Here is a 24,001-nt window from a genome sequence, read left to right on the forward strand (position 1 = left end):
TGCTCCAGCTGGATCTACCTACGCTGACCTGACCCTGCCTCGCAGCTACCTCGATCACCTGTACCTGTAGTCAGGAAAGAAAAGGGAGTGAGTGATAAGAACACTCAGTAAGGGGAAAAATTAAGTAAACTATCCTTTTTTCCTGTTCAAACTCACTTTTGGGACTCAACCCCACATCCTAACCTCTATAAGAGATTGTGAGGGTAATTTAGTTCACTCTTTACTATTTGGGTTATACTTTGTCCCATCTGGTTTCTATTTAATACTTTCTGGAAGCTAACTATAGGGATTTGGCACTTTTTTTTTTTAAGCTCAAGCTCTTTTTCTTTCACTACACTATTTCTGACTCTGAATTAAGCTCTACTGCGAGCATGCTCTACTGCGAGCGGACCCTACTGGGGGTCTATGTCCTACTATGGACGTGTCCTACTACGGACGTGCCCTACTGCGGGCGGTGTAGTGTAAAGTGCCCCCTCATAGTTTATAGCATACATACGGGTCTTATATTTTACTAAATTTGCTTCCATTTAATTTTATTCATAACTCACCAGACATTACTCTTGGGACAACCCCTAAATCTTAAGTCCCAAATTCTTTTTCTTATTTTTCTTTCTTTTTCTTTCCTTCTTTTCTTTCCTTTCCTTTCCTTTCTTTCCTTTCTTCTTCCTTTTCTTTCTTTCTTTCTTTCTTTCTTCCTTTCTTGCCCAGAATTGCGAAACACTGTTCACAGAACAGTCATTTAACAGGGCAACCTTCTTTTTCATACAATTTAACATCCCAAACGGTTTCTAATTCATACAAGCTATATATCGTTGAAAAGAGGATTCAAAGATCTTTCCAACGACCTATAATAGCACTCATAATTCATTCAATCAGGCAGTCAAAACAGCAGATAAAGTCAGTGGCAAAAACTGCCTCCCCTGTTTTTCTTTAGTAAAACAGTCCTTTCGGTTTATACAATCTTTAACAGTCCAAATGATCTCTAATTCATACAAGCTATATATCATTGGAAAGAGGATTCAAAGAGCTTTCCAACAAGATATAATAGCACTCATAATTCATTCAATAAGGCAGCCAAAACATGGGACGAACTCAGTGGCAAAAACTGTAAATATTCTGTAACTTTCTGCCATGAACAAAATCACATACATAGACATCCCAAATGGCAAAACAACATTCTTCAACATCAAAATCAACATATATAATATAGATCTAAGGAACCAAAACCCTAAAACATATCACATATCAAGGAGGAAACCCCTTACCTTGCTTTAAGCCAAATCTTTGAAAGTTGGCTTCCTCCTCTTTGTTTTGCTTCCTTTATCACCAAAATCACTTTAAATCAATACCAAAACATTCTAACATATTCACATAACATGCATATAAACATAGATAAAAGAAGAAGGAAGGAGATCTTTGGTTACCAAAGCTTCCAAGTGCTTCCTTTTCTTTTCTTTTCTTTTCTTATCTTCCAACTCCCTCAAATCCTTCCTTTTTCTTCAAGAAAGCAAAGGAAAATCATGAAAAATGGTGGCTGCTGGAGTTTCTTACGGGAGAAGATGTAAAATGATGGAAAAGTCTTCTCTTTCTCTTTATATCTAAAGCTTTATCTCTTTCTCTTTTTCTCTTTTCCCTTTTTGCCCTTTTTTGCATTTATATATATATATATATATATATATATATATATATATATATATATATATATATATATATATATATATATATATATATATATATATATATATATAAAGCACACCCCTACATATATATATTTAAAATAAGAAAAATCTCAAAACATGGTCAAAAGACATAATTACCCCTGGAATATACCTGAGGGTATTACATGCCCTCACTTACAGATGTATAATTATTGTACCAATTAAATCAAAAATATAAATATTAGTTAAACCAATGGTCTGATTTTGATATAACATAAGAGAGTCTTGAATTTAAACTTTCACTTAGAGAAATTTCATATTTTTTATCATCAAAATCATCTTTTAAGCTTAAGATCGATAAATTTTGGTTTATAAAAACAACTCAAAACTAAATGTTAAAATTTAACTTGTTTATAAAAATAAGTAAAACATTTTAGTCAAACTTAAATAATTGAATCTAGATTTAAATTTAAGTTTGAATAACTTAAATCAAATCCAGTTTAATCAATATTCTAACTCTTTCTTCATATGGCAAAATCTATTTAAATAGTTGTTGGAACAATGGATTTATATAGCTTTAAGAAAACGTGTAATTGGCATAAAATAAAATTTACCATTTAATTTCATTTTTTCATATTATAATTTTAATTCAATTATAGTATACTTAACTATAATATATTTGGCAAACGAAAACTATAATATAATTGGTTAGATTATTATTTATTTATTTTATTTATGTAAATAAATTAATTTAATAACAAAGAAACAAAAAAAATGCCACCAACCCTGGCTCGAACACAGTAATAGTATTATAAAAAGGCAAGAGAGAGGAATTTCCAGTGTGTCTTGAAATTAATTGAAAGAACAAGCAGTACAATACAACCCACCGTAAAACGCATGGCTTCTTCAAGGCTGCTGTGGGCTTCAAAGGCTGCTTCTTATCTCAGGATCTCGGTCTTCCACAGAGGCTTCTCCTCTAGTAAATACATACACCTCTTTTATTATTATTATTATTGTTATTATTTTGTATTTTGTGATGCATTGATCATGATGGAGTGAATGTGAAAAAAATGGTTGTTCAAATTGGATCTTGGTTATTTCTTTGTTAAAAAATTTAATCTGTGATTCTATTTGACTGAAGTTTGATTTTCGCAACTGGGCTCTGTTTGTTTTCGTCGTTGTGATGTGATTCATTCCAAGTTGTGTATTTGTCGAATGCTGTTTGTTTAGAGGAGGTTGAGTTAGTGCATTCGTTTGTTTATTTTCTCTGCTAGGATTCTGTTGTTTTTTAATCTTTGTTTGTTTGTTTGTTTATGGCGTCTGATCTTTTGGGCGGTTCTCGATGGTGTTGGAATATGGTATGAGTCATTCATGATATTTCATCTTTTGTTTACTGCCAATTTTCTGTTTGTATCTTTTGTACCTGATGAAAGGAAAGGAGTCTTTTTTCTTTTTTTTTGGTTTGTTAACAGGTTTGGTGGCCAGCTAAATGGCACTGGTTGGTGGTGTGGTGGTTGTGTTTTTCTTCTAGGATTTATTGTTTTTTGTTGTTAAAATGTTTAGTCTCCAGCTAAATGGAAATGATTGGCGGTATGGTGGTACAGTCTTTCTTTTTGGAGTTACTTTTTCGGTTGTTGAAATGTTTGGTAGGTACCTAAATTGCAATGACTGGTGGTAATGGTGGTCGACTAGTCTGCTTTTGGTGGAGAGGATGGCGGTGGCTAGAATTTGAAGGCATTGTGGTATTGGTGCTGTTGAAATGGCATGAGATGTTGATATGCAATGTCTTGGCTTGGTGGTGGTAATCTTGCCATGGCATGTTGGTAGATAACCAAAAATATTTTTTAAAAGTTATTTTTGGCTGGAGTGGAGTTTTGAATACTTTACCATGCTTAACAAACAAAAATGAGAAAGCTATGTTTTCTAATGAAAAATTATTGCTATTTTCTCTTTGTTCTCTGCTTCAGAATGCTTTGTGTATCCCCCCTCTCTTGGGTGATGTTATTTTGGCCCATATCTATTTTTGTTCTGATAAAATATGTTTGCTTTAGTAAAGAAGATACACTATTCTATTGATATTAATTTCTAGTGCAATTCAGGAGACCTGTAATCTGTTGGATGTATTGCTTTGTTGCAGCTTGGGCTTGCTTTTGCTTCAACCTATACTTCTGAAATTTTCCTGCAGTTATGAAGGATCTAACTATGCTGACACTTTTCCCATTTTCTTGCAGTTTTAAAGGATCTAAAATATGCTGATTCTCATGAATGGTTAAAGGTTGATGGTAATTCTGCCACAATTGGTATAACAGATCATGCTCAAGACCATTTAGGCGATGTTGTGTATGTTGAATTGCCAGAAGTAGGGGTCAGTGTATCACAAGGTGGCAGTTTTGGTGCGGTTGAAAGTGTCAAGGCTACTAGTGATGTTAACTCTCCTGTTTCTGGTAAAGTAGTCGAAGTGAATGAAGAGCTGAACAGCTCCCCTGGTCTGGTGAGTTTACTTATAAAGTGATATATTACTCTCTCACAATTAGTAGCAAGTCTTCAGCCTTTTTTTTTGGGATTTGGTAGAATTAATTTGAGTTGTGTGCCTTTTGCACAGATTTATTTGTGTTTTGTCATTCATCATGGTGTTTGTCCGCTAATTTAAGGTTTTGGAATATTGACTATTGAGTCTTAAGGTAGCATTTTTTTTCTTTGTCAAAGATAAAAGTATGTGTTGATTAAGTATTCGTATGGTAAATTGAGATACTTATAAACTTACTGATATGGCAAGGGCTGGATTCAAGCTGAGCCGAGCTTGGTTCAGTTTACATATCGCTGAGCTCGAGTTCGAGCTCATCAAGGATGTGGAAGTTAAGCTCGAACTCGGTTCGGCTCGTTTTTCGTTATTAAAATGATGTCGTTTTAATACATATTGGTTAAAACGACGTTGTTTTGTATCAAATTTTTTAATTGAAAAATTTGACGAGCATCTCGAGCTTGACCTAGCTTGCATAAAGTTGGCTCGTTTCGGGGCTCGTTCCAGTCGAGCTCGAGCTCGAACGGACTCGATTCAAGTCCAACCCTAGATGTGGCACCAGTCATACAAATTGTTTACTTTTGTTTTTGGATGGGATATACTTATCATTCTCTTGTGGATCTTACCAGATATGACACGTCCCAATTTTATGTTATTGTAAATTGTTTTTTTTTTTTTTGTCCAATGTTTGACAGAACATGAAATTAGATGTAAAAGAAATTTGTGATCTAGGTATGTTTATTGTTTGCGAGCAAAACTTTGTATATCAACAATGACTACTAATTTGTGTGCTAATGGTGATGTGTCACTATGTAATTGAGTCTTATTTTATTCTTAATTTAAAATAATTTAATCATATTATAACACGTCATCGTTATTACACAAAGAAGTATCAATTGTTAGTGCACAAAATTTTATTATTTGCATAAATGCTAGGAATTAGTTAAGCACAATAACAAATATGGTACTTGAATTTTGGCCCTAACTCGTAATATTAACATTAGTTTGGCTGGGCTTCAGGATTATGACACGCACTGGAAATAAATTGTTTCTTAGATGTTGAATATTTAAGGACTTGTGTTCGATTTAGGTTAACTCAAGCCCATATGAAAATGGATGGATTATAAAGGTGGAGATGGATGATGCTGGTGAATTGAAGACCTTGATGGATGCGGATCAGTACTCCAAGTTCTGTGAAGAAGAGGACTCCAAGCACTAATTGGACAATCCTGGTTATGTCGTGCATAGAGATATCTTGCTTCTGGAAAACTGAAAATACATTTTTATCTGTATGTTTTTCATCCAACTATGTATTTCCATGCCTGTGTTACTTTTGGATGGGGTGGAATTTGTTCAAATAGTTTTTTCTTTAGACTATGGACAATGAATTGAGGTTGGCAAACGATTTGGCCACTTGCAGCAAATTTGAAATTGATAAAGCTTTTGATAAAATTCTCTAATGGTTTGGGAAATGGACTTGTTCCATCTGTGGTAACTGTCATCAATAAGAAATGAAAACACCAGTGGAAGATTTGAGTTAAACCAGCTCAAACTCAAATTGATGTTTGGTTTGAATAAGTTGAACTTGATGAGTTGAAGTTTTAACAAGGTAGCTTACCTCGAGTTCAAGGGTTCACTGGTTTTACTAGAGTTCTTCGTTGGTAATTTTTTTTTTTTGGTTTTTTCTTCAACAATCTTTATTCTTCCTTGGTGATTTAATTCTCTACTCCTTGTTCAATGACTTGTTTCCTTTTTTGGTATTACCATTTATCATTCGAATCAATTTAAACTTGAATTATTTGAGTTAAGTGTAAGCTGGTTCTTTTTCAGGCTTGGCTCAAATTCACAGTAAAAATTAAATGAGTGTGCTAATTCTTTGATGCTGATTTGGGGCTAATCTTAACTGATATCTTGATATGGTGAATGAAGCATAATTACGTCACAGGCTGCTTGCACCTGAGCGCACCTGAGCGGCTTTTAACTGGAATTCAAGCTAAGTCAACCTCTTATCCCAGGAAAGCTAGTGAAAATGTTAAAGAATGACTGTAAAATAAAAGGGGAAAATGTGCATCAAAAGGACACAAAACACAAAATTAAAGAGTGTTGGACAATAAAGTAGCTTTTTCATAAGAGATCTTTTGTTCTGTAATTACTGTTTTATATGTTAGAAAAAGGTGTTTGAACAAAGAAACGTTAGAAGACTTTGAGACGTGTAGATAATTTATTTTAAAGTGATATTTGCACTCACTAATTATATGGTGTTGTAGGGTTATGACAAATCACCTTTAGGATACAACAAAGTCCTTAGAATAATAGTCAATACTATTAACTAATTTTTTAAAAACATAAAAATAAATAATATTGATGTGATGATGTTGAACTAAAGAGAAAGTAGGATTGTATAGAAAAATTGAAATGAATTAAAAAATTTGATTCAAGCCTCAATTTATAAACAATGTGTCTATTAACACCAAAACTTATGATTTTTATTCCCAAAAGTTATGTTTTACAAAGATATAGCTTTTTGATTAGACATATCTAATCTTGAATTATCATAACTTTTAGTTTAAGTTGAAACAACGTAACTTTTGAGAACAAAAGTCATGTCTGTTTTTGTAGGATTATATCTAGTATCAAGAGTCATTACTAGATCATATATATATTTATGGTTTCTTAAATTTTCCTTCCAAAATTTCTCTAAATTAAATACAACCTACTAACAATCCCCTACTTAAGTTGTATTTGTTAAACAACATCAACACATTGATTTATGTACAAAAAAATTATTTTTACAGTTAAACTTTCTATTAGTATATTTCAAGATTTTGACAAAATCTATAACAACTTAATATTTACTTTAAACTAAGATTTTATAGTATCAAAACCAAATATATTACACACATGAACCTCTTTTTTATTCATAATGTGTTATCAATAATTTAGCATCGTTATATGGCCTTGTGCTACAATCTTGTACTCATGAATATTTACAAAAGTTATTCTCACTTTTGCTAAGAGTGGCACCACTTTTTATGTTCACTTAGATGAAGCTCTTTATTGGTCCAAGTACTTGTACCAATTGCAAATCAATAACTTGTTATTACCTATTAAACTTTTTTTCTTAACATAGAAAAGTTGGGTTCCCATTATTGGCAACAATTTATCTAAAATAATTTTAAACATATTTGTATGGCTTTATTTTTAACTGTGTCCCTTGCGAGTGCTTTTGACAATGGGTAGCCAAATTATTGCTAGACTTTAGATGAACAACTATAATAACACCATCTGAAATCAATTGTCTTATGTACTCATGTTTCAAAGCAATATGTTTAGATTTTCCATTATAAATTTTCCCAAATGCCCTAGACATAGTTGTTTGACTATCATAGCCCAAAAAGACAGTTGGCATTGGTTATGGCCACAACTCTATATCCATTAATAAATTTCTTAACCACTCAGCCTTTTTTCCCGTAGTTGTTAAAGCTATGAACTCATATTCTATTGTAGAATGAGTAATAACCGTTTGTTTTTTAGAAGCCCAAGAAATAGCTTCCCCACCTAGGGTGAATATCCAACCAGACGTTGACTTATTGTCACCTATACTTGTAATCTAACTTGCATCAATGTGCCCTTCTAACACTGTTGGAAAACCATTAAAAACAAACCATATGTTTTAGTATGTTTAAGATAACTGAATATCTTACCAATAACTTTCCAATGTTTTTGCTAGGATTACATGTATATCTTGAAAGTTTACAAACTACAAAAGCAATATCTGGTCTAGTGCAATGCATGACATACATTTAACTTCCAATGACATTGACATATTCTAGTTAACTAATAGACCTTTTAGGATTTTTCAGTCAATTTGCAAGATACATCTAGTAGAGTGTTAACTTTTTTAAAACCTAAATGATTGAACTTTGTAATTATTTTTTTAATATAATGAGATTGACACAAAACATAACCCTCACTATGTTTTTTAACTTTAATACCTAAGATTGTATCTACCTCATCGAAATCTTTTATTTTAAATTGTGAGTTGAGATATTTTCTAGTATCATTTATCTTTTGTAAATTAGTTTCTATTATCACATAAAAGCATATTATGACACCGTATTCTTTAGTGAGTTTCGAGTGTATGCATTTATTTGCATTATTATGCCAAAAACCATGTGATAAGATCACATTATCAAATTTCTCATGTCATTGTTTAAGAGTTTGCTTTAAGTCATAGAAAGATTTAATTAATTTACAAACTTTTGTTTTATTGCAGACAACACAAAACCTTCTAGTTGTTCTATATAAACTTTTTCATCTATGTCACTATTTAAAAAGGTCGTTTTAACATCCATTTGATAAATGTACAAATTATAAATCGAAACTAAAGCAAACACTACTGTAATAGATATTAACCTTGTCATTGGTGTATAAGTATTAAAATAATCAATGCCTTCTTTTTGTTTGAATCCTTTAACTACTAACCTAGCTTTAAAAGTTTGTATTAAACCATCCGTGTTGTATTTTATCCTAAAAAACCATTTACAATTTATAGGTTTAGAACCAAGAGGTAAGTCTACCAACACCCAAGTACCATTAGCTAGCAAAGAATCCATTTCATCATATATAGCTTCTTTCCAAAAGGCAGAATCTCTTGAAGTTATAGCTTAATTATAAGTTTTCAGATATTCTTCTAAAGTTAATAGGATAGGTATTTTATTAAGTACACAACTTCTACAATAACATTGAATTGTTGTTTTGTGTTATTTCTTGTTGTGTAGAATCATTTTTTAAATATACTATGAAATCATTAAGAAAAGTATTTTCAATGAATTCCACGTCCCTTGATTCTACAATAACATTGGATTCTAAATCCAACAATCTATATGTTTTTGAATTTTTAGCATATCCAACAAACACACTTTTAATAGCTCTTGTTCCCAATTTAGTTCTCGTAGAGTCTGGTACTCTATATTAAGCAACACATCCCCATACCTTTAAATAATTTAAACTATGAGCTCTACCTTTCCATACTTCACATGGAGAAGTTTTTGGTTTCTTTGAGGGTATTCTATAATGCAAATGACAAGCAGTAAGCAAAGCTTCACCCTATAAATTCATTGGCAGCTTTGCATTAAGTAGCATGACATTAACCATATCTACTAATGTACGATTTTTCCTTTCTGCCAAATTGTTTTGTTGTGGGGTATATATTGCATTGCTTTGATGTATCATGCCATGTTATTCACAAAACCAATTGAACTAATTAGGAAAGTATTCACCCTCTCTATCACTTTTTAAAATTTTACTTTTATTTTCTTTTTGATTTTCTACTAAAGTTTTATATTTCTGAAACATCTCAAAGGCTTGATTTTTTGTTTTCATTAAGTAAACTTGTGTATATCTAAATGCATCATCTATAAAAGTTATGAAATATCTATTCCCTCTTCTAGTTAACACACTATTTAATTCATATATATTTGAATGTACAAGAAATTAGGTAATGTTTTAACATAACTTCTAAGTATCTATAATTCACATTTACAAATCTAGCATGCCACAAGGATATAGAAAAATCAATGATATAAGCAAAAAAAAAAAAGTTTTATTATTATATTGATAATATTGAGTTTAAACATATTGTCACATAAATAACCTTTTCCAACAAATATACCATTCTTGGATAGTACAACTTTTTCTTGCCTCAAGAACTGCTTTTATGCCCTTCTTACAAAGTAAACTAACATAAATTATATTCTTTTTAATATCAGGTACATTTAATTCATTTGTGAGAATCAATTTCTTATGAGATGTAAAGTTAAGTTGTGTAATTCAGCAACCATGGCCACAATTTCATATGATTCTTTTTCAACCATATTGGTTTTGTTATTAGTAGTATTTCCTTACCTTGGTTTATCACAGAAATAACAACTTTTCTTTTTGTTGTTGGAAAAATTATTGGTAAAGTCAAGTTTTCTCTTGCGATTACTTTTTCCACTAATATTTTTCTTGGTGTTGTCATTTACTCTAGAATCAATATAATGTACATTAGAACCAAACTCTGTAGCAAAGTTTCTATCACGGTTTCTTGACTCTTCTTCAATTCTAATATGTTTTAGAAATTGATCTAGAGATAATTCCTCAGTACTATGCAATAATTTCTTTCTATAACTATTTCAAGTTGGTGATAATTTTGCAATCACAACAACAACTTGCAATAGTTCAAAAACTTCTATTTTTAAATCTTTTAATTTTGAAACCAAGAGTTGTAATTCATCTACTTGATTCATGACAGATTTATTGTCAACCATTTGAAATTCAAGATATTTCATGCAAGTAAATCTGTCTATACCTTATTTTTCAAAAGTATGTTTCGCCTCAAGTGCACTTCAAATTTCCTTTGAAAATTGAATTAGCCTATAGAGATCATATAATGATTCAAGAGAGAGTTTAAGATGTACACTTTGTAACGAACCTCATCTTTGTCTCTTTGTTTGCAAGTCTCATCATTATCTTCATCACTTGGTTGAGGCAAATATGTCAAATTCGAGTCCAACATATAATAGACACTTAATTCAGTGAGGAGAAAGATAATTTTATTTTTCCAGTGAGTGAAGTTTGTACCATCAAAACGCTCTAACTTGTAGACTTCTGAATTAAAGAATTTGTTACAAGCAAAATCTGATTTTGTAGAGACCATCGAAGAAAAATATCACCTTAAAATTGTTAGAGAAAGGTGCTTGAATAAAGAAATGTTGGAAGACTTTGAGGTGTGTAGATCGCTTTCTTTAAGGTGATATTTGTCCTTACTAATTATATTGTATTGTAGAGAGATGACAAATCATCTCCAAGATACAACAAAACTTTTAGAGTAATAACCAACACTAGTAAATACTCTCCCAAAAACCCAAAAATGAATAATATTGATGTGATGATGTTGAACTAAAGAAAAAGTAGGATTGTATGAAGAAATTGAAATAAATTAAAAAATCTGATTAAAGTCTTAATTTATAAACATGAAACAACATGTATATTGACATCAAAAGTCATGACTTTTATTCTTAAAAGTTATGTATTAAAAAGACATAATTTTTCGATTAGGTATGTCCAATTTTGAATAATCACAATTTTTAGCTTAAATTGAAACAACATAACTTTTGAGAGTCAAAAGCATATACGTTTTGTAAGATCATGTCCAATGTTGAGTCATTATTAGATCATATATATATTCATAGCTTCTCAAATTTTTCTTCCAAAATTTCTCCAAACTAAATATAACCTACTAACATTATATAAGTTCAAATGGCTCTAGAAGAGTCTATATAATTACACTAAAATAATTCTTCAAAATAGAAATATCTTCTAGGTTTCTCCAAAATCTTGAAAAGTTTCTTGAAAATTTGTAGCTCTGGAAATCCTGGGCTACTAAATTACACTTTTTTATGGGTTGTTACATTGTTACACTATGTGGGTTGACAATTGCCACCACAAAATGGACTCTGTCCAAGGACTCGAGAGCGTGTGCTATATGTTAAGAATAACCCTCAGGAGTAGGGATGGCAACGGGGAGGGGCGGGGAGGGGATCTCAATCCCCATCCCCGTCCCCGTCCTCGTCCCCGTCCTTGTAGGAGATATCAATCCCCGTCTCTGACCTGTCCCTACTACAGAGATGAAAATGGTTGCCCGTCCCCTCCTTGCAAAGAAAAATCCCTTCCCCATCCTCGCGGAGAAAAATCTCCTCCCCGTATCTGTAAAAAAAATATATTCTTTTTACCTTGTAAATACACTATAAATATATTAAATAACAAAATTAAGCAAAATTAAAATTAATCTACTATTTCAAATATCATAAATATAATATATTAACTCTTTTAATATGCACAACAAAAACCTAAATAAATTTGAAAAACATAAATAATTTAAAACTATAAAAATATATTAGTATTTTAAATAAATATATTAATATAAATGGACGGGGATAGGGGTGGGGAGGGGACACATGTATCCCCATCCCCGATTGTGGAGATTTTTTTCATCCTCGTCCCCGTCCCTTTTCTGGTTTTTATCAGAGAATCCCCTCCCCATTAGGGTCGGGGAGGGTCGGAGTCTCTAAAGTCAAACCCAAATTGTCATCTTTACTCAGGAGCGGACACAAATTGGTGGAGCATGACAATTAGTATGAGTAGACTCATTTCATTTTGACACAAAAATTGAAACCATTTTTTGGGCAAACTGATAACTTGGTCGAGGCCTAGACAACTTAGGTCCATAAAATTAATTGTTGGGGCTGACAAGGTATGGCCCAATTGACTTTGCATAGGCTATTAACTAGAGAGGTACCTTTCGAACTGAAATTGAATAAAGTTTCATTCTGAGTTTAGCCAAATTCAAAAGAGATAATTCAACCTTGACAAATTGAAATTTGAATTCGGTTAAAAAATAAATTTATTTTAAATCTGGTTCAAACTAATTTAAATTCAAACATTTAAATCAATTCAAATTCGATTTGTTTTATAAAAACATGTTCAATGCTTAATTTAAATTCAACTTATTTTATCTAAACTTAAATTCCAGATTGAATAAGTCATATCAAATCCAGCCGTAATTACCTTCTTTCGTAGAAGTCGTTTGGTAGGAGCTAGGCTAGCTAAATCCAAAGGACACAAGAGGCGAAGGAGGAGGAAATGGAACTTGCGAATTCGTTCATGCTGATTTGGTTCAAGTTTTGACAACAGGGTTAAGTGCTAAACTATTCAAAATTTTGACAATATATTTCAGAAAAAAATGTCTAAGCTGATATATATGGCCAATCTTTGAACAGATTGTTCTCTCTCCCAATATTGTTGACTGCAAATCCATGAATGAAAAGTACACGAGCTCATGCTGTTACTCTCAAGAACATTATCCTCTCCAGCGCTGTACAGATACGACCTTTAACCCATTAATTACACTCTTACGGTACAAGTAATGCTTTAATGGATCAGATACTCAGACTTTTAGCTTCAACAATTTCGCCTGCTTATCAATATCTTGCATGTTCACATTCTCTGAAATCTCTTATAAATAGCAGCTCACATGGCCAGAACAATCCATCTACAGCCTATTCTTTTTTTCAAAGAGAAACATTAGAAATCAACCATGTCGAGATTGAGCTTGTTTTGCCTGGTTTTGGTTTTAGCCATAACATCAACAATGGCTCAGCCATCTGACAATGACACGAGTCCTCCTGTGCTTGATGTTAATGGACAGCCCCTCCAGAGAGATTTGGAGTACTTAATACTTCCTGAAAACAACGCCAGCGGTTTAACATTAATCAATCGCAACAACTCCTGTCCCTTGTACGTTGGGCAAGAAGACAGTTCTGTGACACAAGGTTTGCCTTTAGTCTTCACACCATTCCAGGCTGAAGAGACTCTCATCAGGGAGTCTCACGACTTCACGGTGGCGTTCCTGGCATCCACCATTTGTGCACAGTCCACAGCTTGGAGGGTAGGCGAGGAAGATCCTGAGACGGGGAGGAGACTGATTGTTACCGGAGGAGAAGCGGGATTCTTCAGAATTGACAGGAATGGAACTGAATATAACTTGGCTTGGTGCCCTTCTGAGGCTTGTCCAAATTGCAGGCCGAGGTGTGGAATTGCTGGAATTTTGATTGAGAATGAAAAGAGATTGCTGGCCCTGGATGGCCCTACAGTTCCTGTTGTGTTCAGGAGGGCTGGCACCGCTTAGTTCATTCAATTGTTGGTATATTGTAATAGTAAATAAGTGGGTGTCCCTCCAAGCTGAATAAAATATGTACTTATCTTTATTAGTATATGGAAGATCCCTTTTTCCGGTTCAAGGTCGTTTATGAACAGTGGAATTGGGTTGAGTCGCTTAATATTAACATTTAACACCCCTGAAAAGAATTCTCAAGGTAAGCACGATTCCAAATTTTGCGGCAATTAAAGGTAGTTATATTTTAAGTTTGTTAGGTGCTATAAGCCACTCTCGTCCCACCCATACACTCTTAACATATCTTTCTCAGTAGACGTGGAACAAATTTAACAACCTTCTCTCATGTATCAGATCACGAGAAACGACGGAATCGCATCAGAATTAATTTATAAAACTGTGAAAACTGGCTATATGACTGAGTTCATTTTGTCTGCATAACTTGTCGGTTGTCTCCATTCTCCTCTTCAGTTACATTCCATGTTGAAACCGAAGCAGATACTAGAAATGCTTCAGCAAGGAATCCTCTATTTGACAAATTTAAGAAGCCTCGTCGCGCTCTAATTATGATTAATTCTTCCTTCTCTTTCTACACTCGCAAGTCATTTCACTTCCTAATACATTTTTATCATTGTGCATAAATTTTAAAGTACTGATTCAAACGCGCGAGGCCATGCCTGGGAGTACCCTTTTGAGACAGTTACGAGGCAATAGCCTACTCCAACGCCAAACAAAACCCATCAATGAGTTAAAATCATCAACAAATACAAACCCACCCCAAGCTCAAGCCATCAATGAGCGAAAATCATCAATAAATACAAACCCATACCCATCGAAGAAGTTTTTGACTCAAAAGAACAAGAACAAGAACAAACCAAAACCTGTTGGAGACACAGATATTAAGCAATGGAACATGGCCATAACTAACCACATGCGTGCCGGCCGATGCGAATCGGCTCTTGGAGTGTTTAACTCCATGCCGCGTCGAAGTTCAGTTTCATATAATGCTATGATATGTGGGTATATGTCAAATGATAGATTTGATCTTGCAAGAGAGTTGTTTGAGAAAATGCCTGAAAGAGACTTGGTTTCTTGGAATGTGATGATTAGTGGGTGTGTGAGATATAAGAATCTTTGTGCTGCACGGGATTTGTTTGAGAGAATGCCCAAAAGAGATGTTGTCTCCTGGAATTCTATGTTGTCGGGGTATGCTCAGAATGGGTATATTGATGAGGCAAGACGGATTTTTGATTGGATGCCGGAGAAGAATGAGGTTTCGTGGAATGCGTTGCTTGCTGCATATGTACAAAATGGGAGAATTGAGGAGGCTTGTTTGTTGTTTGAGTCGAAGGTGGATTGGGAGGCGGTTTCTTGGAATTGTTTGATGGGAGGTTTTATGAAGAAAAAGAAGTTGGTTGAAGCGAGGTTGCTTTTTGATAGGATGCCGGAGAGAGATGAAGTTTCATGGAATATTATGATTACGGGTTATGCTCAGAATAATGAGCTGGAAGAAGCACAAAGATTGTTTGAGGAGGCTCCAGTGAAGGATGTGTTTACTTGGACGGCTATGCTATCAGGGTATGTGCAAAATGGTATGGTTGATGAGGCAAGGAGAGTTTTTGATTCTATGCCTGAAAATAATGTGGTTACGTGGAATGCAATGATTGCTGGATATGTGCAAAGTAATAGAATGGTTATGGCAAGGGAAATGTTTGAGGCAATGCCTGACAAAAATGTTACATCTTGGAATACAATGATCACTGGTTATGCTCAAAGTGGTGAGATAACTCAAGCTAGGAGTTTGTTTGATAGGATGCCTCGGCGAGATTCCATCTCATGGGCTGCTATGATTGCTGGTTATGCTCAGAGTGGCTATAGTGAAGAGGCTTTGCGCCTTTTTGTAGCAATGAAAAGGGATGGTGAAAGATTGAACAGGTCTCCATTTACTAGTGCTTTGAGCACCTGTTCCAATATTGCTTCTCTGGAATTGGGAAAGCAGTTGCATGGTCAGCTGGTTAAGGTTGGATTTGAGGCTGGTTGCTATGTTGGGAATGCACTCCTTGTAATGTATTGCAAGTGTGGAAGTGTAGAAGAAGCATATCATGCATTTGAAGAAATATCAGATAAGGATGTTGTCTCATGGAATACAATGATTGCTGGTTATGCTAGACATGGAAAGGGAAAAGATGCTCTAGTCCTGTTTGAGTCAATGAAGACAAGGGGTATCAAACCAGACGACGTCACTATGGTAAATATATATGTATTATGCTTCATAATAATATTGACGCCTTCTGTTGTAAACTTTGGGCCTGTTATTTTTTCCTAATAATAACATTACAGCTAATGTGAATGGTAACTATAGCATTTTAACTGCTTGATTGTACCTCTGACTCAGTGAAGATTCTTCTTACTGTCTTCCAATGATATTAATCTTTCTATACATGGATCTTTTCTACATGAAATGGTCCCTTGATTTGGTTTTTTCATTTGTGTTGCAGGTTGGGGTACTTTCCGCTTGCAGTCACACTGGCTTGGTAGATAGGGGCACAGAATATTTTTATTCCATGAATCGAGATTATGGAATAATAGCTAATTCAAAACATTATACTTGTATGGTTGATCTTCTCGGTCGAGCTGGACGCCTAGATGAGGCACAGAACTTAATGAGAAAAATGCCTTTTGAACCTGATGCAGCAACATGGGGTGCTTTGCTCGGTGCATGCAGAGTACATGGCAACACTGAATTAGGTGAAAAAGCTGCAGAGGTGATTTTTGAAATGGAGCCTGAAAACTCAGGGATGTATGTTCTTCTATCAAACCTATATGCTGCTTCAGGTAGATGGGGCGATGTTAGTAAGATGAGATTGAAAATGAGAGATAGAGGTGTGAAGAAAGTCACTGGCTATAGCTGGCTTGAAGTGCAAAACAGGATTCATACATTTTCAGTTGGTGATACTTTGCACCCAGATAGGGATAGAATATACGCTTACTTGGAAGAGTTGGAACTTAAAATGAAGCTTGATGGGTATGTTTACTCCACAAAATTGGTATTACATGATGTTGGTGAGGAAGAAAAGGAGTATATGCTCAGGTATCATAGCGAAAAATTAGCTGTAGCATATGGGATTCTGTCTGTGCCACCTGGGAGACCAATACGCGTGATAAAAAATCTGCGTGTATGTGAAGATTGTCACAATGCCATTAAGCACATATCCAAGATTGTGGGAAGGTTGATAATCTTAAGGGACAATAATCGCTTTCACCACTTTACTGGTGGTTCATGTTCTTGTGGGGATTACTGGTGAGGGCAGAGAGATTATTATTATTGGAAAACACTGAATTTCTGTTATGAATACTCTCTGGATATGCTAAATCCATGCAGATCAACGAGTTATACGTTCTTGTGGGTTGGCATTTCCATTGACTTTAACGAGTACAGAAAAAAAGGTAGACATTTTAGGTTCCACAGCTTGCAAAGGATATGATGAAGAAATTCCATTATCTGGGAACGTGCTTCCTCTTGACTGATAAAGAAATAGTCTTCACCAAGTGAAAAACATTAAAGAAGCCAGCAAGGGTTTAGGGTTCAACATCTATCTTGGCAGACTGAAGAATCCTAAAGAAGATGAACTCTCCGACATAGAGTAGTTGAGGACAAGCAGAAATTTCCCAAAGCGTCAGCCAATATTCTCCTTTTCTGAAATTAGAACAACCGTAGTTCATTTATCAAATTATTTATCTGTTCAATGATAGATACAGAGAACAGCATTATTACCTGAAAGAGAATGTTCATGGTGGAGATGAGATGTATTCTACAAGCATGGAATGCACTAAAGAGGAAGACCAAGAAACTGTATACCTCATTTGGTTCATAATGAAGAGACAATAAGCACTGCAAAGCAAGAACAGTAGATACATTAAAATTATTGCAAATTAGGTAGCTGGATTGTAATACAGTGTCTTTTAAATGCTCTTCTACCGTTTCATTTACAGCTAAACAAGTGTAACTCTCATCATCAATAACAGATATTTCTCTGCTCGTTGCAAATGAATACATTGAAAACAAAGGCTGTGTCATGAATTGCATAGAACAAATTGTTTCCTAAAACTTAGGCTTTCTTTGTTCAATTTCCCAGTTGAAATATTTGACGTTGTCAAACAAATTGAAGTTTATTTTCGTTAAAGGTCTCAAGTTAACAATGATTGAAGAAATGTATGAAGCCAAAACATGTATGAAGTCCTAAAAATACAATTGAATTAAATGAAATGTGAGAGTTGTGAGTGAGGTTCTTTAAACCTGAAAGCAGTGAGAGGATTTTCTCGAGAAAATTTTAAGAAGAAACTCTAACTTTCTAGTTGAAGAAGAAGCTTTTATTGGGCTGGCTTTGATTCGGATCTCCAGCCCACAAAATTCAGCATGAGTTGTTCCCCGCCAGAAATGGAAGCCTTTCACTTGGTTAAATTTTTGTAGCTGAAGAGGACGAGCTCCAAATGTCACCTCATCTTCTCTCTCAGCAAAATCACACCATCAATCATCTTTAACTGCGGAAATGCTTCCAGCTTTCAGATATCGTCGGCCGCCCCGTTGCAGCGCATACTTGTGCGCCATTATCATCGTACTCCTGCTCCTCCTCTCAGTCTCTTTCCTCCACACGCGCCTTTCTCAACCGCAACACCTTCTCGACCGTCCCAAGCCTCTGCGAAACGATGAAGTCGCCAGTTCCGACAGCCCTAGTTCCTCCACCGAGGACAAGATCGACGAACTTGACAACGTCGATGAAGGACAAGAAAACGAGGTCGTAGATGCCGAAATTCAAGGTCAAGTTCACGACCAGGACCAGCGTAAGATTTCTTCGTCTGGCTATTACTTCGATCACGTGACTGGTTCAATCAAGCGTGCGTTTAATAAAATATCAATTAATGAGTGGGATTTTGATCACGTAAGTTTTAATAGTTTTATTGACTTTAGTGTAGAGTCGAGTTTAGAGGATAGTTTTAAGGTTGTGTTTGGGTCTGATGATGTACCGGTGAATGATGAGGTGAGGAGGAAGTTGATTGAAGTGACTGGAATTGAAGATGCCTTAATGTTGAAGGTAGGGAGGAGGGTTTCACCTTTGAGAGAGAAATGGGGGGAGTGGTTTGATATGAAGATTGAATTTTTAAGGAGGGATAAAATGTTTAAGTCACATATGGAGTTTTTGAATGCCATGAATAATCCATTGTTGCAGGATCCGGATGGGGTTGGTGGTGTTAGTGGATTACTTAGAGGTGATAAAGTTATAATGAAGGCGATTTTATATGAATTTAAGCGCGTACCATTTATGGGGAAGAGGCTCATTGGGCAAGGTAGGAAGAGTGAGATTACGAGGGCGAAACGAAGGACTTTGGAGGATAATGCAAGTTATCAAACTCAGAGCAGGGGAGTGGATGGTGATGGAAAGGAGAATTTAAGCTTTATTGCAAATGTGAATTTAGTGAATGCGAGTAATGGCAATAAGGTAAATGAGTCTTATGAGGAATTGAAAACTGAGAGTAATAAGAATGATAAGATAGGGAGCAGTTCTGAAGGTTATAAGAGGAAGGATGAGGTCTCAAGTCATGCATATGCTGATGGAATGAGATGGGGTTGCTATCCTGGTTTGCATCCTAAGCTGTCCTTTTCAGGCTTTATGGATGCATTCTTTAGGAATGGGAAGTGTGATATGAGGGTTTTTATGGTGTGGAACTCACCTCCTTTAATGTATGGTGTCAGGCACCAAAGAGGGCTTGAGAGTTTGCTTTTCCATCATCGAGATGCATGTGTTGTGGTGTTTTCTGAGACAATTGAGCTTGACTTTTTCAAAGACAGCTTTGTGAGGGACAGGTAAGAATTCAAAATGTGCATTGTATTATTATATTTATTTGTTGCTTTGTAATATGTTGTTGATTGAAGAACTTTTTCTTCAGTTACAAAGTTGCTGTAGTCATGCCAAATCTTGATGAGTTACTTAAGGATACACCTGCCCATATATTTGCTTCTGTCTGGTTTGAATGGAGAAAGACAAAGTTTTACAGTACTCACTATAGTGAGCTTGTTCGACTTGCTGCTCTTTACAAGTAAGCTTTCTTAATTACAGATGCATCTTTGATGGATTATTAGTTCATGTTTTGAAATTTTGATGTTACCTTTGGTCATTTACTGAAATATTTGGTTCGTTTCTTCTAAATATCAATATGCCCTGAGTTCAAAGTAGTATGTGGGAATTTGCAGATATGGTGGTATCTACATTGATTCTGATATTATAGTTCTGAACAAATTGTCTCAACTTAACAACTCTGTTGGTCTGGAGGATCAACTTGCCCAAAGTCCTTTGAATGGTGCGGTGATGGCATTTAGGAAGCACAGGTACTCATTTCACTGCTTGAATGAAAAATGTTTGGTCTCTTTTTATATAGCTATTATGAACTTTTATTATGTGTTACGAATTCTTTTTACATAGACTTCTGTGAACATGGGATCTATTGCTGCCTTCTATATAATCAGTATTATGGGAATTCTCTGAACTGAGAAAATTGTGTTGGAAATCTTTTACGTATTTGCTTGTGTGCCTGGGCATATGGTTGGGATGTATAATGTATTAGTTCTGTCTAAACTTGCTTGAGGAGAAATTACATATAAAAACCTTATCTTTCTTTGCATTTGCTGCACTACCTATATTTAGATTTGCTTCTGTTTTTGTATTCAGTCCCTTCCTATTGGAGTGCTTGAATGAGTTTTATATGACATACGATGATAACCATTTAAGGTGGAATGGAGCTGATCTTTTGACTAGAGTTGCAAGAAAGTTTTGGGGTAAAGATAATATATCCTTCAAAAGATTGGAACTGAAAGTACAACCCTCTTACATTTTCTTCCCTGTCAATTCATGGAATATCACAAGGTGATGTAGTTCTTTATTATCTCTTGCTTATAACCTGTATAAACACAGATTCAAAATTCAGTTTATTGAGCATGGAGAATAAATTATAAGACAAATTGTCTATGACTGATGTTGAAAATTTCAAATAAAAACTTTGTGAAATGTGGTTCTGCATGTACTTTATGTATATGGTTTCTGTTGTACTCAAATTTTTTCTTCACTGCTGCATCCCTTTAAGTCTCAAATCAATACCTGCTTTCTTTTGATTCAAGTAACACTTGCATGCTTCCCCATTTTTGACACAATTTCATCTGTGCTCTGGACAGATACTTCACCACTCCGGCAACAGAGAGTGAAAGAGCTGAACAAGATGATCTGCTAAAGAAGATTCTTAGCGAGTCTTTGACATTTCATTTTTGGAACAGCTTGACTTCAGCTATCACTCCTGAGTCAGAGAGCCTTGTAAGCAGGCTCATTGATAACTCCCGTATCCATTGCTCAGATGCAATGTGAGTTTTCTTAATTTCTCCAATCTCTTCTGAAATCTGTCTGAGATAGGATGAACAATGTCATTTTCAGAGCATTTCTTCTTGATAGACTGGGTTTAGCTGCATTGGAGGTCTCAGTATCATCTATGGAAACATGAGAAGCAGGTCCATGCATTCAGTTGTACAGTTTTATAGTTAATAAACGAGATTGTATTAAAAAGTAGATGTGTTGTTTCTTCATTGATGTCAGAAGATTAATTGTGTGCCAAATTTGGGCAAACAATTTTGCTTTTTTCTTGCTGAGAAGGCTTGTGTGAATAATTTGGCTTCAGTTTTTCTTGTTAAGCAATTGTAATTTATTTACTCATGGTGTTTTATAGAGGCAATTGCAATTTTTTTTAAAGCTGCGTACTGCTGGCCATTGTCAATGGAGAATTATGCAGAATAACAAAGTCTATTATCTTTCTAATCCATGGCATTAGGCCCATAACATCTCCTTTTCAAGGGGTTCCATATCCATTGAACCAAGAACTTCCTTCTGTTCACTCCATTTACATTGAAACCATTTCCCCATGAATCCTTGTAAACTTTACCCACATACCCACCTCCAGCACCAGAACCATACACACCCAAACACAAATCTGCAATTTCATTTGGAGCTGTCGGATCATCTCCTGCATACCATGCATTCACCAATGGGTTGCTTGACACTTCTGCAAGCTCATGAGCAATCACACTAATCATCCCATCGGTGCCCACATCCCCATTCGGCGCATGCATCATGCTGCTGTCTTCGTTTGTTCTTGGTGGTGGCTTCCCTGAGTAGCTTGGCCATGCAAACGGATACGCACACATCCCTGGACACTGACTCCCACTGTAACCAACCCAGGCGTAGGGCACGGTGACGCCAACAATGGTTGGAAATGTGAAGTAGTGGAAGCCACAGACTGCTCTGCAAAAATCCTGAACTTGAACATCATAAGAGGTGAGGATTAAGTAGAGACCATTGTGGGGATTCAGAGGTAATGCTGTTGAAGGTGAAGTGACAGCGTTTTTGATAATCTTTTGCATATCTAAACGACTAAGATAACCGCCATGGGAGTATCTCCAATCATAAAACTCCCCTGAGAGGAAAATATTTCGGGTAATGTTTGAGCCCGTTTGGTCAGTGTAGAGCCTGGCGGTTTTCCACCAATCAGCAACAGAGGGATAAGAAACTGAAGAGGTAGAGATTGAATAGATAAAGTCTCTGATAATGGCTTGGTGGGTTGGTTTCCAATGGCCATACCAGATTATATACAGGTTTATAGGAGAAGCAAGGACAGGTCCCATGTGGTATTCAAGATTGACAAGGTCAGAAGAACCTTCATAATTCTTAGCCTGATTGAACAATCTCTTGTTTTGGCTCCATGAAAAGGCCAAAGAAGAAGCGGAAAAGAGAGGAAGCAAGAGAAAATAGTAAAAAGCTTGAAGCTTGTACATTGTGTTAAGATGGATGAAAGACAGAGAAAGTTCTTATATATAAAGAGAAGGTGAGGAAGAAGAAGATGTTATGGTTGAATAATTAACTTAAGGAGGTTGGAGATTCTTCTTATTAATTGTTATAAAGTATTATTCCAATATTTTAGAAGTGGTGGGCACTAGCATGCATATGTTTACACATCATTGTCCTACTTTTTAATGATATATTTCAGTCAGATGTTCATCTTGAACTCGCCCAAAAAATAAAGTTGGGTAGCTTTAGCTCGAGTTTTAGGTAAGTGAGCTTAATTTTATTAAATAGTTGATAGATGCATAATTTTCAATGAGTTTTTATAACAATAATGATAGATTTGATAATTCTTTTTCTTTTTTTTAATTTTAGATAACCTGTATTATTTTTTTCAATAGCTTTTCAATGATAGATTTTTTAGATTTGAACCAAGCTCAAACTAATAATTGTTTGGGGCCAATTTGACTTAAATTCACTCTCAATATATGTTGCACCCCTTTTATATTTCACTTGATTCCATTCTATTTCTTGTTCAATTATATACCTATCATTTTCATCCTATTATTTAGATACTTATATAAATAATTGGCAAGTGAGGTTTGTAAGACATGTAATTCATGAAGTTAATAAAATTGTTAATTGTATGTCTAAATTTGTTTTAAATTTTTTCTGATTTGGATCAGAATTCAACATTAAAGGTGAAGGATCATTATGACAGGTAACACAGACCCTTTTTTTTTTTTTTTCTGGTTTTCTTTTGGGTATACAGACCTCCCTTTTGTATAAATAATAGGTCCACATGATTTGCTATTTACACCATAAAGCATTGAATTGAACAAGGTGTGATTAATTGGAAGAAAGTAGACAGATTAAAAAGTAAACGAAGAGAGAGTCAAAGGAAGTTAGAAATGAATGATTGGTGTGGTTGAAACCTTTTATAAAATTTCCCCCTTTTACACTACACATAGCATCCTTATCAATATCTTTGGCTATCAATGTCTCTTTACCCACAAATCTCGCCATGGACATTTATAGTCTAACGCAATTTGCTAAAGGCACAAGCCAAGGTCCAACATGTGCAAGATTAGGTAACTTGCACCACAGTTGAATATTAGCTCTTCCTATAAATTTTATCAAATGAGTTTTAATGTTGAATTAAAAACAACTATTAATTTAAAATCTTGACAGTATATAGTCGGAACTATTGTTTTTTTAGAGTATCTTGATT

At 34.8% G+C, this 24,001-nt stretch overlaps 5 protein-coding genes and 1 long non-coding RNA gene across 9 annotated transcripts; 4 read left to right on the top strand and 2 right to left on the bottom strand.

Annotated features, from left to right (window-relative positions):
- The first annotated feature begins 2,479 nt into the window (after nucleotides 1-2,479).
- On the top strand, nucleotides 2,480-5,631 carry LOC123227063 (glycine cleavage system H protein 2, mitochondrial-like). The gene is made up of 3 exons (XM_044651691.1): nucleotides 2,480-2,637; nucleotides 3,890-4,149; nucleotides 5,270-5,631. Exons 1-3 carry the CDS (start codon nucleotides 2,556-2,558, stop codon nucleotides 5,396-5,398), a joined length of 471 nt encoding a protein of 156 aa, XP_044507626.1. The 5' UTR covers nucleotides 2,480-2,555; the 3' UTR covers nucleotides 5,399-5,631.
- A 7,620-nt stretch (nucleotides 5,632-13,251) lies between these two features.
- On the top strand, nucleotides 13,252-13,994 carry LOC123227621 (kunitz type trypsin inhibitor 104-like). Its single transcript, XM_044652689.1, has one exon. It carries the CDS (start codon nucleotides 13,319-13,321, stop codon nucleotides 13,907-13,909), a length of 591 nt encoding a protein of 196 aa, XP_044508624.1. The 5' UTR covers nucleotides 13,252-13,318; the 3' UTR covers nucleotides 13,910-13,994.
- Nucleotides 13,995-14,124: 130 nt separating this feature from the next.
- LOC123227618 (pentatricopeptide repeat-containing protein At4g02750) lies at nucleotides 14,125-17,961 on the top strand. Its single transcript, XM_044652683.1, has 2 exons — nucleotides 14,125-16,142; nucleotides 16,393-17,961. Exons 1-2 carry the CDS (start codon nucleotides 14,568-14,570, stop codon nucleotides 17,197-17,199), a joined length of 2,382 nt encoding a protein of 793 aa, XP_044508618.1. The 5' UTR covers nucleotides 14,125-14,567; the 3' UTR covers nucleotides 17,200-17,961.
- On the bottom strand, nucleotides 17,462-18,329 carry LOC123227622. Its single transcript, XR_006504551.1, has 3 exons — nucleotides 18,192-18,329; nucleotides 17,670-17,786; nucleotides 17,462-17,591 (listed from the first exon to the last, which is right to left on the bottom strand). It is a non-coding gene; the product is annotated as an uncharacterized LOC123227622 (long non-coding RNA).
- Nucleotides 18,113-21,658, top strand: LOC123227619 (uncharacterized protein At4g19900-like). Of its 4 annotated transcripts, none has more exons than XM_044652684.1 (6): nucleotides 18,113-19,757; nucleotides 19,841-19,990; nucleotides 20,145-20,279; nucleotides 20,620-20,814; nucleotides 21,120-21,302; nucleotides 21,373-21,658. In XM_044652684.1, exons 1-6 carry the CDS (start codon nucleotides 18,445-18,447, stop codon nucleotides 21,437-21,439), a joined length of 2,043 nt encoding a protein of 680 aa, XP_044508619.1. In that variant the 5' UTR covers nucleotides 18,113-18,444; the 3' UTR covers nucleotides 21,440-21,658. The 4 variants fall into 4 exon arrangements, with proteins under 4 accessions (XP_044508619.1, XP_044508622.1, XP_044508620.1 ...); XM_044652687.1 differs by having other exon boundaries at nucleotides 21,120-21,255; XM_044652685.1 differs by having other exon boundaries at nucleotides 20,680-20,814.
- A 61-nt stretch (nucleotides 21,659-21,719) lies between these two features.
- LOC123227620 (protein EXORDIUM-like 7) lies at nucleotides 21,720-22,862 on the bottom strand. Its single transcript, XM_044652688.1, has one exon. It carries the CDS (start codon nucleotides 22,761-22,763, stop codon nucleotides 21,747-21,749), a length of 1,017 nt encoding a protein of 338 aa, XP_044508623.1. The 5' UTR covers nucleotides 22,764-22,862; the 3' UTR covers nucleotides 21,720-21,746.
- Nucleotides 22,863-24,001: the final 1,139 nt, after the last annotated feature.

Source organism: Mangifera indica, chromosome 10, assembly GCF_011075055.1.
Source record: "Mangifera indica cultivar Alphonso chromosome 10, CATAS_Mindica_2.1, whole genome shotgun sequence".
NCBI lineage: Eukaryota > Viridiplantae > Streptophyta > Magnoliopsida > Sapindales > Anacardiaceae > Mangifera > Mangifera indica.